General features: G+C 31.8%; 1 protein-coding gene and 1 long non-coding RNA gene across 4 annotated transcripts in view; one reads left to right on the forward strand and one right to left on the reverse strand.

Annotated features, from left to right (window-relative positions):
- Positions 1 to 6,975: 6,975 nt before the first annotated feature.
- LOC108485857 (gibberellin-regulated protein 1-like) lies at positions 6,976 to 7,812 on the forward strand. The gene is made up of 3 exons (XM_017789703.2): positions 6,976 to 7,143; positions 7,235 to 7,277; positions 7,373 to 7,812. Exons 1-3 carry the CDS (start codon positions 7,060 to 7,062, stop codon positions 7,552 to 7,554), a joined length of 309 nt encoding a protein of 102 aa, XP_017645192.1. The 5' UTR covers positions 6,976 to 7,059; the 3' UTR covers positions 7,555 to 7,812.
- Positions 7,813 to 12,032: 4,220 nt separating this feature from the next.
- The window catches only part of LOC128293305 (uncharacterized), a 32,768-nt gene continuing 31,192 nt past the window's right edge, over positions 12,033 to 13,608 (reverse strand). For 2 of the 3 annotated variants that reach the window (XR_008283473.1, XR_008283474.1), the window contains exon 2: positions 12,033 to 12,179. This is a non-coding gene — a long non-coding RNA (uncharacterized LOC128293305). Of the gene's footprint in view, positions 12,180 to 13,058; positions 13,098 to 13,608 lie in introns of those variants that run through there. The other variant, XR_008283475.1, reaches the window with a different exon arrangement.

Here is a 13,608-nt window from a genome sequence, read left to right on the forward strand (position 1 = left end):
TTTATTTTCAATCAATACACTTTTCAAATAATCACATATTCCATAATTCACTTATTCAATTCAATTTGATTCAATTTATATCACTTTCATTTTCACTCAATATTCATATCGATTTCACATATTTACCTCAAGTCTTATTTACCATACATAACAATTAAAATTTCAGCAATCAATAATAATTAAAATTTGAATTATAGTAATACACACCGTAATTCTCCTGTTTTAGTCCTCGATGACTTTCTCCTTTCCTTTCGATGCTGATGCTTCCGGTTCTTTGTTGGCTACGAAAATAATAGTAATTTACATTATTATTTACAGCATTAATTATAATAAATAATTAAATTTCTAAACAACTCCTACCTTATTCCCAATTTAATCCTAACTAAACTTAATTATTTTCTTAATCCAATTCACTCTTTTTTCTATTCAAATTTTGTCTAAACTTATATTTAACTATAAAATTTCCAGCATATTTCCCTAATTTCGAAATTTCTTCAATTTAACCCCTACAACATAAAACTTATAGCCTACTTTACAATTTAATCCCTTAATCAATTCTAACTTAGAATTCATTCAATTAAATCCCTAATTCCATAATTTTTCCAACATGAACCCTATTTGGAAACATATGAACTCTTGAACTATCAACTTAATTTCATCAAAATCTTGTTTCAAAGCTCCTAAAACATCAAAATTAAGAGAAAATGACTTAATTGACTTACCTTTTAAAGCTTCAAACCTTAAAACTCTAGTTTTTCCTTTCCCTTTTCTTTCTTTCTTTTTCTTTCCCTGTTTCGAAATGCTTCTGTTCTGTTTCTTCTTTGTTTCTTTTGTCTTTCTTTTTATTCTTTTATTATTTCATTTATTTTACTTATTTATTTTATCATTTAACTAATATATATTATTATTAATTTAATAACAATATAATTAACACATTTGTATACATGTATCTTTGTACATTTGTACACTATTATTACCATCCATTTGTCTTTCTTTTATTTATTTAACAAATAAAAATCTTATAATATTAATATTTAATTAATAAATATCTTTAACTTAAAATTTAAGTAAATACATAATTATAATACAAATGTATATATTCATATTATTACAAATGTCATTATTTAATTTGTTTTTCATACAAAAATCTTATAATTTAATTATTTAATTAACAAATATCTTTATACTTAAATTATAAGTAATTAAATATTTAAATTACAAATGTACCCATACAATTCTTACATATGTATATTTTATTACCATACAATTGTCTTCTATTTAATTTATTTATAATATATTATCAATTAAATAATCATAACAATTTAATATAAAACCATAATAATAATCACTATAATATATAAAACCTAAAAAAATCTTTGATTTTATTTCACCAATATGCCACCTCATTTGTAGTCAATGGCTTAATTGCCATTTTAACCTTTTATTTTCTATTACTTTATAATTAAACTTTTACCCTTTATTCAATTTAATCCTTTTTATTACTTACTCTAAATTAAGCTAAATTCACTTAATTAGATCCTAATTAGACACACCACTAGGCTCATAAATATTTTTAATAATTATTTTTGAACTTATTTCACTAAGACGAAGGCCCTATAACTCACTTTTCCGGTGCCCGTGAATTTCAGGTCATTACAGATCTGAAACGTTGGGACATTGAATACTCAGTTGGGGATAAAGTGTTTCTCAAAGTTTCTCCTTGGAAGAAAGTATTAAGATTTGGCCGAAAAGAAAAGTTAAGTCCTCGGTTTATCGGACCATATGAAGTTATAGAGAGAGTTGGACCAGTTGCTTACCGATTGGCTTTACCTCCGGAATTACAACAAATTCATGATATTTTTCATGTTTCCATGTTACGAAGGTATTGATCGGATCCATCTCATATTATCTCTACTGAAAACATTGAGATTAGACCAGATTTGTCATATGAAAAGGAACTAGTTCAAATACTAGCTCGAGAAGTGAAAGAATTAAGAAACAAACGAGTCCCTCTGGTAAAAGTACTGTAGAGAAGCCATAGTGTAGAAGAAGCAACATGAGAACCAGAAGAAACTATGAGATCACAGTATCCTCACTTATTTTCAGGTAAAATTTCGAGGACGAAATTTTTTTTAAGGGAGGAAGAAATGTAACGACCCAAAATCCGTGGGCACAGGAAAAGTATGTTATCGGGCCTCCGTCTTAGTGAAATAAGTTCGAAAATAATTATTAAAAATATTTATGAGCCTAGTAGTGTGTCTAATTAGGTTTTAATTAAGTAAATTTAGCTTAATTTAGAGTAATTAGTAAAAAGGATTAAATTGAATAAAGGTAAAAGTTTAATTATATATTAAAGAAAAACTAGAAGGACTAAAGAGGAAATTAAACCATTTCCTATAGCTGAGGCGGTTTAACGTGGAAAAATATCAAAGATTTTATTGATTAAAATATATATATAAAATATATATTTGTTTAATAATTAGGTATATTATATTATTATATATAAAAGAAACAAATGAGTTAAAAAGAAACAGAAATGAAAACGAAAACAGAGAAGAAACAGGAGAGAAAGAAGAAAAAGGAAAATTTAGGTTTCAAGGTTCAAAATTAAATTGGTAAGTCAATTTAATCCTTTTCTTGTAATTTTTAAGTTTTTGGAGTCCTAGGACAAAATATGTCATGATTTATATTGAAATTTTGAAAGATAGTAGATTTCTAAACATGAGTTATGTTGAACATATGATAGAATTGAAGGTCTATTTGATAGAAATTTTATTTGGAATTGAATAAAGGATTGAATTGTAAACTAAGCTATAAGTTTTGAGTTTTAGGGATTAAATTGAAATAAATTCAAAATTATGAAAATATGATAAAATTTAAATAGTTAGATGTGGGTTTGACAAGAAATTGAGTAACAAAGAGGTACGAATTGAGAAAGAAAAATATATAGATTTAGTTGGGATTAAATTGGAATTAAAGTAAAAGTTAGATAAAAATTTCAGCATTTAAATTGTGTTATGCTAATAATTGTGAAATTATTTTAATTGTTCGTAGCTAATTTCGAGCCTGAAGCATTGGCCCAAAAAGGAAAAGGAAAGATCGTCGAGGATTAAATCCGAAGAAAAAAATTCTGGTTTGTATCACTATAACTCAAGCTTTATAATTAATATGTGTTTACTTTAATATGAATGTGTGGTAAGTATTTTAAGGTAAGTATTTAATGAACTGATAAAATTTGTGATTGGGTATTAAAATTTAGATTGATACTGAACTGAATTATGAGATCTTGAATATTATTTTGAATACCGAATTGAACGTGAAATTCTTGAATAATGTTACATATATTGCATTCAACTGTAAAATTTCTAATGAAGTGAATTCTTGTATTCTTGTGAAATTGATCAAAATAATAAATTATAATTAATATTGAATCGAAATGGAAATTGTACTGAAAATGATTTAAATACCCTATTAACTAGTCGGGCTAGTCGATATAGTTGGCATGCCATAGGATATGAAAGAGTACGGGTTTTGCTTGAAACTATCGATCGAGCACTTATGTGCGACTCATCGTTATCTTATCATTCTCATTACCGATTCGACACTTTGTGTGTCGAATATTGTTACCGTTACTGTTACCGATTCGACACTTTGTGTGTCGAATATTATTCTTATTCTTATTCTGATTCAGCACTTTGTGTGTTGAATCTTTATTACTATTATCGCCATCTTATTACCGCTACCATTACTGATTACTGATTAGGTATTGTGTACCGTTAAGGCACATTGTGCCGTACTGGTGTGTTGGTTGGAATCCGTGTATCCGCTGAGTCCGAGTCAAGTTAATAGGGGCAAATGAAATAAATCTACTGATAAAACTAAATTTGAATGATATGGCATATGTGAAAGTTGAGAATTGAAATAAAGAAATAAGAATAATATATATATATAATCGAATGATAAAATAAAAAGATTTAATTGTTCATTAAGTGATGATGATTGTAACGTAAAAGTATGTGTGTGATTTAATGTATTTAATTATAAACTGAAATATAGTGAAACCACTGAGTATATGCATACTCAGCGTATAGTTGTTTCCGTCTTGTGAGTTGTAGAAGTCAAATCTTGAACCAAAGATCCAAAGCCAGACCCAACTTCAGCAAACTTTTGGTGATGTGTATTTTCTTTTGGTAATGTGGCATGTACATAAGATGTGTATAAAGGTTATTATGTTTTGAATATAAATGGTTTAAAATATTAGTATCGCAAGTCTAAAAATTATAATGAAAAAGTTTATCCATTTCAATTTAATTAGTACAATGATAATTTTAAATTGATATTATATTGATTAAATTAGAAAGTATTTAGGATAGAAAATAAATATGTGAAATAAATTGGTTGAATTTGTTATGTTTGAAATGAATATGGTTTAATTGCAGGGGGTTTTATGTAAAAATAAGCAGAAATGCTGTCGAAATTTATAAAAAAAAAATTAGAGTACTTAAACGAGTCCCGTTTCACTTAAATGTATGATTTAGATTTGAATAGTTCAATATAGGGATTTAGTAATTAAATTATGCTATGAATGTTATTTTATTTGTGAATTATTCATAAGTTGTCTGATACGACTGGTAATGCCTCGTAACTTTGTTCCGGCGATGGTTCGAGGTTAGGGGGTGTTACAATTAAAGCTACATATAATTTGTATTATTAAGTATTATGTTTGATTAATTCAGTTAATTACTCGATTTCGAAGCAAATTAATTGATAACGTTCTTCCAAAAATCATTAACCAACCTCTGACTGAATTAGATCGATTATTCGATCGATTAATCGAATTAGATCGGTTCGGCTGGTTAATTCGGTTTTAACCGAATTTTTTTCTATGTCATTGACACATAATTTTGGTACCTGAATCCCGAATCCCACCTCGAACTCAGAACCTGAACCTTGAACCCTAAACCTTGAACTCAGGATTTAAGGTTCAAGATTTAGAATTTTGAGTTTAGAGTTCAAAATTCAGAGTTCGAGGTTTAAAATAAAAAAAAATTATTAAAATTATGTGTTAATAACATAAAAATAAATTACTGAAATAATATTAAATAATTAAAAAAACACCATAAAATAATTTCTCCAAAACCTCTTCTTTCTCTTTTAATTATCATTGGGACTTTCGCCTGGTTGCTTTTCAAATTAGATGTGCAGCATTCGTTAGTGGGACATGGGAATCAAATTTATTAGCTGTTGCCCTGTTGGTAGCAATTCAACAATGATAATATGTAAATATGCTTAAAGATAAGACTTTAACTTTCATATTGTCAAACAACGGATGAAGATCATTGATAACCCTTCATTTTTTGTGCAAGCAAGAATTCAGTGAATTCAAACACTTGCAAAGGCCTTGAAAAATGCAGAAATGATGGATATGAGGCACTGTGGCAATAGGTGCGTGAGGTGTGAGCAGAGTACAGCTGTTGTCGGAAAGTGGCTTTCGAACAGCTGTCTGGTTGATTTAGATTAGGCTGGGTACTTGGACTCATGTTTAATATGAATATGTGGACAAAGTGACAAAGTTGCCATCCTTTTCCGACTGAACAATTGCTGATTAGGCAATTACATAATTTCAAGCTTCCAAATCTAATACTTCCACGTTTAGTGAAATTGTGGGACATCAAGAGGATTGTAAGCTAGTTAATCATATTGTCAGCTTTTCTCAGTTTCACTTTCATTTTGGTTGCGATGTGAGAATATCAAAACCTCTTCTTTCCTTCACAGTTATTATCTCTTATCTTTAAATGAAACATAGACCTTCAAATATAGACATGTAATCAAGCTGAATGACTTAATCCTAAAATCAGGAGGAAAATGCTATTCTTTTGCACAAGATATATACTTTAAACACAGATATTTTTGTTTCAAGATATAAAGGGTAAACCACATTCCAACAAGCTTATTTCTCCCAATATCCCAATAATATATATAGTAGTTTTCGTGGAAGCCATCTTTGAATCCACCGGCCTACTATTCGCCGTCGAGAGGCTACGGTGGTTGAATTATTCCTATATTTAAGTTCCAAAACAAGTTGGCTTTACATTCCCATGCCTCCGATGTTTGCACGTCATTTCCCCTCAAGTTTGGTTTGTAGACATATAATCCGGTTATATTAGGTAGCAAATCATAATTGTATAAAGAAAAAATAATGAAAACTAGAAGGGACTTCATAAAGGTTGGTTTAACGAAAACTAGTCCATTAATTAATACAGGGAAACAAGAACAATAATTCATATCTATAGTTCACAGGGTGTTGAATAATCTTACCGACTTTGAACAATAATGGTACTAAGTAGAATGCATGCATGCATGTATGCTTTAATTAATTAGACGTTTTTGTTCACTTGGCTTGCGACTTGTCAATTGTCATCTCAGGCCAATATCAACTTAATTGCAAATTAAAGCAAGCTTCGAAAAGATGGCTCTGTCTCTTGAACTTACGGATCAGAGAAATGGAAGTCAATTTGCCAATGAACATAAAGAATCATGATTCATGAATCAATCATAGATGCTTCTATTACTCCTCCAATAATTTTTCTGAGACTCAGCTAAGCCAACCGACTTAAGAATATCAAAAGAATCTAAGTTTATGGTCTATTCATTAACCCCACAGAAAAACGATAGCAAGAAAAGCACCAAAAACCATGCTTGGCAAAGCCACTACTAGATAGACAAAACACCATCTATCAAAAAACTGTGAGAAAATTGCTTCTTTAATCGATCCAGATGATTCTAATGGGGCCTTTCAATCCACAGATATTCCCTGAAAAGTGAAAACTGACAACTCAGCACCGCACATTTCTTTTTTCTCCGCTCTTCTGCGTACTTGCTATCAGATTGTTTCGGATGTTAGCATGCAACAACTAACCCCTTTCAATTATTAAGTACTATCAGTACTTGTTTTCTCTCTCCAAGATTTTTGCTATAAATACGTAACACTGAGGAAAGGACATTCACACTTGAAACGTAAACAATAATCTGTTTCTTTCTTATAATTAGGTTTCAGTCATGGCTATTGTTTCTAAAGCTTTGATTGCCTCACTTCTCATCTCTCTTCTCCTTTTTCAACTGGTTGAAGCTGATCATCAACTGGTAAAGCTTTGATCACTTTGGATCATTATTAAGCTCTTTTGTTTTCACTTCCTTTGGCTCTTCGATAATGAAAGGTTCTTGTGAAATACAGGAGACAGATGCTAGGAAGGGAACCTCTCCCCCGAAGAAAATTGGTACATGTTTTAACACGTTTAATAAAATCCTGAGATGTGAAACAATTAAAGTAAGACCCTTTTCTGATATTTATATTTGTGTCTGGTTTTTTCAGATTGTGGTGGAGCATGTGCAGCTAGGTGCCGGTTATCATCAAGGCCACACCTATGCAAGAGGGCATGCGGGACATGTTGCGCGCGTTGCAACTGTGTTCCTCCAGGAACTGCCGGTAACCAAGAAATGTGCCCCTGTTATGCTAGCTTGACCACCCATGGTGGCAAACGCAAGTGCCCTTGAGTTGATATCGACTTGAAACGAGCCTCTCCTTAGTTTAATGATAATTAAATGAGTCGTGGTAAAATAAATTAATGCATGCATGGGGTAAGAATGAATAAAAGAACGTCCTATATATATATATATAAAGCTAAAGTCATTCAGTTAATGGTTTGTTTTCCTTTCTTTCTTTGTTTGGCGTGATATTACTATGATTGATCATTGCTTGTATTGTATCAAGTTTGAGTATATAATAGTGAAATAATAAAGAAGTTTGTATAATTCTCTTTGCTTCGATTATGTTACCTTGTATTTAAATTCTATACGTGTGTTCTTAATGGGTTTTGGACTAGCTTGGGTCTTGATACTTGGGAGGTGGAAACTAACTAAGAATTCATTTTAGATGAGCATTGAAATTATTGTTAAATGTTGTCATTAGAAATTTGGATTTTGAGTAATCTCAAAGAAAAAAAAAATATTTGTTGCCGAGAAAACAAAAGAAAGAGTACAGTGAGAGAAAAAAAGAACTGATAAGGATTTATGAAAAAAATCCTGGGGATGTCGCATTTTAACAACAGGACGTGTAAGATATCTAAAAATACGTATATGGTGGAGCAAGCAAAAATGTACGATCACGACTTATCACTAGAAAAATGTTTGCTTTTGCCATGTCAACCACTTCAAAAATACATACGCTTTAAGTTTAAGCAGCAAACCTGAACCTGGAATTTTCTTCTGCTCCATTGGGATTTTCTCCTGCGCATGTCAGAGGCCTTCAAAGACTATGATTGACTTCAAATTCAGAGGCATCTTATTAGGATAAAAATGAATCACATTATTATAGTAGTTGTTAATGTCATATACTACGAAAAAAGTGGGGAAGAAAAATGTGACGGCTTACAGATTGAATTGAACCAGTTCATGCGAACAAGACATCCCCTAAAACAATGAGATTCTTGAACGATCAAGCAAGCAATAACTGAAGTTTTATTTAGACGACATTCCACATGGGCGTCGTGTTATTTGGGGAAAAAAAGAAATGTTGTCTGAGAGTTTTTCTTCACATGACTTGACATCAACGTTGGAACACGTAAGGGAATTTATTGAAAAAATTCAAAGCGAAACACAAGTTTGATATGTTGATATTATTAGTATAATCTTGTCGAGAATGGAATATGATTCTACATGATGTATGTTGATCTACCCTTTTTTGTTTCATCAGTCTGCCATGCCATGTTTACACACGACTCACACCATGCGTATTGATCCACTAGTGTGATACCTCTCCTTTTAAGGCTTTAACTTTGGTGAGAAACCAACAAACTTTTTCACTACCGTTTAATATTCAATCCTTTCTCTTGCTATAAATACCAGGCCAGGCCGTGTGGATCTTCTCACCTTCTTGTGGTTTTATAAGTTAGCTGTTGTTTTTGAAATCCAATTGCAAATGGCCATCTTCAAGTCTCTTTTGACTTCCCTGCTTCTTTCTCTGTTTTTACTTCGCTTTGCTGAGTCGTCCGATCCACTGGTAAGTGAAAGTACTCGCATTTCTAAATTATGTGCTTACAGTCACCATTGAATATAGTTTCAGACTGTGGGCTCACTTGTATGTTTACAGGTGATCGAGAACATGGTGGAGGAGAACTCTTTCAATGATAAGAAAATAGGTAATGATCATAACTTACTTCTTCATCTCATAATAATAACAATTCGGTTTTTATTCAAGTTTTATGTATGTGATATTGTTGCATATGTTTATGGTTTAATTAGATTGCGGTAGGCTTGTGCTGAGAGATGCAAGTTATCGTCAAGGCCTAACCTTTGCAAGAGAGCATGTGGGACATGTTGTTCTCGTTGCGACTGTGTTCCTCCGGGCACCTACGATAACTATGATGTGTGTCCTTGCTACCGTGACATGACCACCCATGGCGGCAGACACAAATGCCCATAGCCTAAAACTCCACTTCATCAGCCTGTCGTGCGTCAAACTCGTAGTAAATTATACAATAAGAATGTGATGATGATCATAATAACGAATCAAAATGTATAAGGTATGGTTGTAACTACTTGAGCTTTAATTATAGTGAAGATACATATGTTTCTCGCTACCTTTTGTCTTTAATTAAAAGTGATTTGTTGGATAATATATATATTTGGTGTGTCAAAAATGTGTTTTTTGACCCCTCAACTGATGGAATGCGTAGGATTACTAGGGATTACTGTCCCAACGATAACAAAGCATTTATTAGTAGTATTAAATGGATGAAGCACTAACCCTTTGGAGAGGGCAGAGTCAGCATTAATCGCCGAAAATTTGGTCCTCGCACTTGTTTACTCGTAAATATTAAATTATTTAGTATTTAACTAAAATTAAATTTTATTAAGTGATTGAATAGTAATACGAAAAGATAACTTGTATTGTATTAGTAGGTAATCTAAAGGTCTATAATATGATGAATTAAAATTGAGCAAATTAGTTAAAAATTATTATATTATCTATCAAATCTAAAAAATAGATATCTTGTTTCGAGTATCTAAGTAGTTAATTTCAGAAGATAGAAACACAAATATAATTGTCAATATTGATTCTAATAAATCTAGATACAAGTAAAATTAGTTCCAGATCTATTTATAGATTAATTCACTTGTGATGTTTTTAATGTGACTTACTTTAACCCTAAGTAACTATGTGTGTGTTACTTGTCTACTTTGAAGTATTAAAAGTTTGAATTTAAATAACTAGACTCAAAAAATTGGTACGTTAGGTATACGACTTCTGTATGACATAGTTTCATTTATAATAGTGGAATTTATATCCCAATAAAGGGTAGATGGTGTTCACTCATTAACATTACATGATAGATAAAAAAAAGTAACGTGGTTATGGATCATTTATTTAGAACAAATGATTTAATTACTATTTGTTAGTAATTTCTTTTTTCAAGAAAGAAGGTGTAATAGTTCTTATGAGATAAAATAAAATCATATTTGATAAACAGATTTAATCCAAAGAGATTAAGGATATCCCATGATGGTAACACACTTTTGACAAAGTCATTAGATAAGCACTTATTAAGTTGCTTTTGTAACTGTATATAACAAGGAGAGTTCAATCATGGTACTTCAGTAGAATCACTGACCCGCAAGTGCATGTGCGTAGAAAACAAACAATTTTATAAAGCAATTTAAAAGTACAGTATTAATTGCAAGTGTACAATGTCAGTTGTAATATTTGTAGTGTTAATGGGACACTCAATGTAACACCCTCTAACCCTTATCCATCCCCGGAACAGGATTATAGGGCATTACCAGTCTGTACAGTTCAATTATAATCATTTATTAAAATAAATGTTTCTAACCCTGCAAATTTAAACTTCAACCAATACAATTTGCTAACATTCATACAATCCAAATGCACTCAAATATGCTCAAATTTTACCAATCTAAACATTTTATAACCTATCCAATGAATCTTTTTAAGTATATCACTTACTATATCAATTATTTCAACTTCATACTATATACCATTGATAACCATAATTTACTTATTTCATCAAGACTTTCACAACCTAGATGACTCTCATAAGACGTCCTAGGTACATGCCATTACCAATACTCAACATGCTTTACCTCATTGAATTCGGGATCGGCCTGGGATGCTGATTCAACGGTCTAGCCTTAACCTGCGCACGGAAACAAACCGTACACTGAGTATACACTCAGTTGTATTTCTATAATACGAACACTTAAACAATTATAAAACATATTAATTTATATATATATATATATATATATATATATTGAACTATTCAAACTCAATGAGTATTCAAACATTCACTTTTCAACCAATGTTTTGATCTACTTTAAATTCAAAATCATTTATTATTTTTCAATAGCAATTAATCAATCAGTAATATTCATTAACATTCAGCTAATCAGAACAATTATTTATTCAATAACAGTCGGTAACAATCAATTATTCAATAATAATCAGTTATTCAGTATCAATCAGTTGATCGGTTGTAACACTCCAAACCCAGCCCAGACGTTATGGCCGGATCCGACATGCCACATCGAAGCGTTCAAAACATTTTATATTGTTGATCCAGAAAAAACCTACTTAGTGTTTTAAAAGGTAATTTCATTATAGGTTAAAGTGAATGGAAGCTGTGCACCAGGTAGGAAACCGGAAAAGAGGTGGTGAGTCCATCGAACTGCTTAAGTACCAAGCTCCCATCGGATCCAATCCTAGACATGCATACCGCCATTGCCACACTTTAACGTCATGGATATTTCTAAGAAACCGATTTGATTAAGTCATTTTTAGGAAAAGTGATTAATTTTGGAAAATACTTTCATTGCGGAAGCTTTGCTTGTTGTCGTGTTATTTTAAAATCAATTGTTGTTTTTTTTTTTTTGAAAACACGCTCTAAAGCTATCCAATTTCAATAGTTAAAATAAGTAATACCTATCTTAGTAATACATATTAAAACCATCAAAAATAATTAAGCGGCCTTATTACATTTAAAAACCCAAACCTCAACGTAAATAATAGGATGTCCAGTTCACCAGAAGAAAACCAAACTTTCAGAACGGGTGGCCACTCCGAATTCCCTCACAGCTCCAAGCCCACTATGGTTGGGGATTTCCTGCGTGGATGAAAATAAAATGGGTGAGTTTGGGGAAACTCAGTGTGTAAGGAAAACCCATTCAAAGTCCAAGTCACTCAAGCCTATTGGGCCTAAGCCCATTCAGTAACATGGTCTTGGACGAGCCCTTTCAGATTACAATAAACGGGCCTTAGCCCTTATTCAGATAACAAGATGGCCCATAGGCCCATTTCAAAATACATGCAACATCAATAACATATGCAAGCCCATTTGGAGAGACTACTCAACCCACCAACCACTACACTCCACCCGTACCAGCCCTACACTCCATGTGGGGAATAGCTCAACCCACCCAGCCCAACACTCCACAATTGCAGCCTTGTTGCTCAGTTAACAGTAAATTGAGGCAAAGCCTCCAGTACGTGGACAAGCCACTTTCAGTACTTCCTCCGTCAATATCCCAATCCCATGCATCAGATAATAACAACATGGTATGCAGTAAATAACAACAATCAAACATGCATTTAGGTTAATTTAACCCTAGGGGTATTTCGATAATTTATCTACTAGGGGTAAAACTGTATATTTTCCACTTTTAAAGGTATTTCAGTAATTTATCTATTTTAGGGTTTTTCATGCATATTCCTACTTTTCACGTACTAACAGAATCACGTACCGAGGGTTCTTAACGAATTGGGCCGTTGGCCCATCATTCAATTTTGGCCCATTAAGCCCAAAAATATCGAGGGCACGAAATCATGCACTTTGCAGTCCAAATTTTGCAGCTTACCAAAAACATTAATCGATTTACCTCACGAGCATTCGCACACTCGCAAATCTACAAAATACCAGTTTTCGGCATTTCGGCTTTTCGACTTTTGCCGATCCAGACTAAGAAAGAGGGTGTTACTTACACACCTGTTTGCGACGATATGCTGACGAGATCTACACATGAACTGCCTACAATTGGATTACTAACACATTAATCTAACTATTTAAATACGAACTACGTATTAACCCCTTACAATATTTGGCCAACCACACCTACAGATCATAGTAAGCTTATAAGAAAACAATAAGCAACTCATTAACAAATTTTTGTCAATGTTTACCACATAATCATAATTTCACTGCAAGCTGTCTTCCTGAGCAACAGTCACTAAATTATTTATAACTGGAGCTACGAAACTCCAAATCAAGTGAAGTTAATTTTCCCTGAAAATAGACTCATATATATTCTATCCATAAAATTTTCAGAATTTTTGGTATGGCCAATCGATACCAGATTTTTCTTAAAGTTTCTCATGTTTCACTGTTTGACTAATCTGACCACTCTGCATTACGAATCAAATTTCTCATTGTACAGAATTCAAAATATGTTCTCGTTTATTTCATTTGAAACTAGACTCATTAAGATTTAATTAAATAATTTATTCAGCTTCTAACTCATCTCCCACAATTTATGGTG

Source organism: Gossypium arboreum, chromosome 5 (genome assembly GCF_025698485.1).
Source record: "Gossypium arboreum isolate Shixiya-1 chromosome 5, ASM2569848v2, whole genome shotgun sequence".
NCBI lineage: Eukaryota > Viridiplantae > Streptophyta > Magnoliopsida > Malvales > Malvaceae > Gossypium > Gossypium arboreum.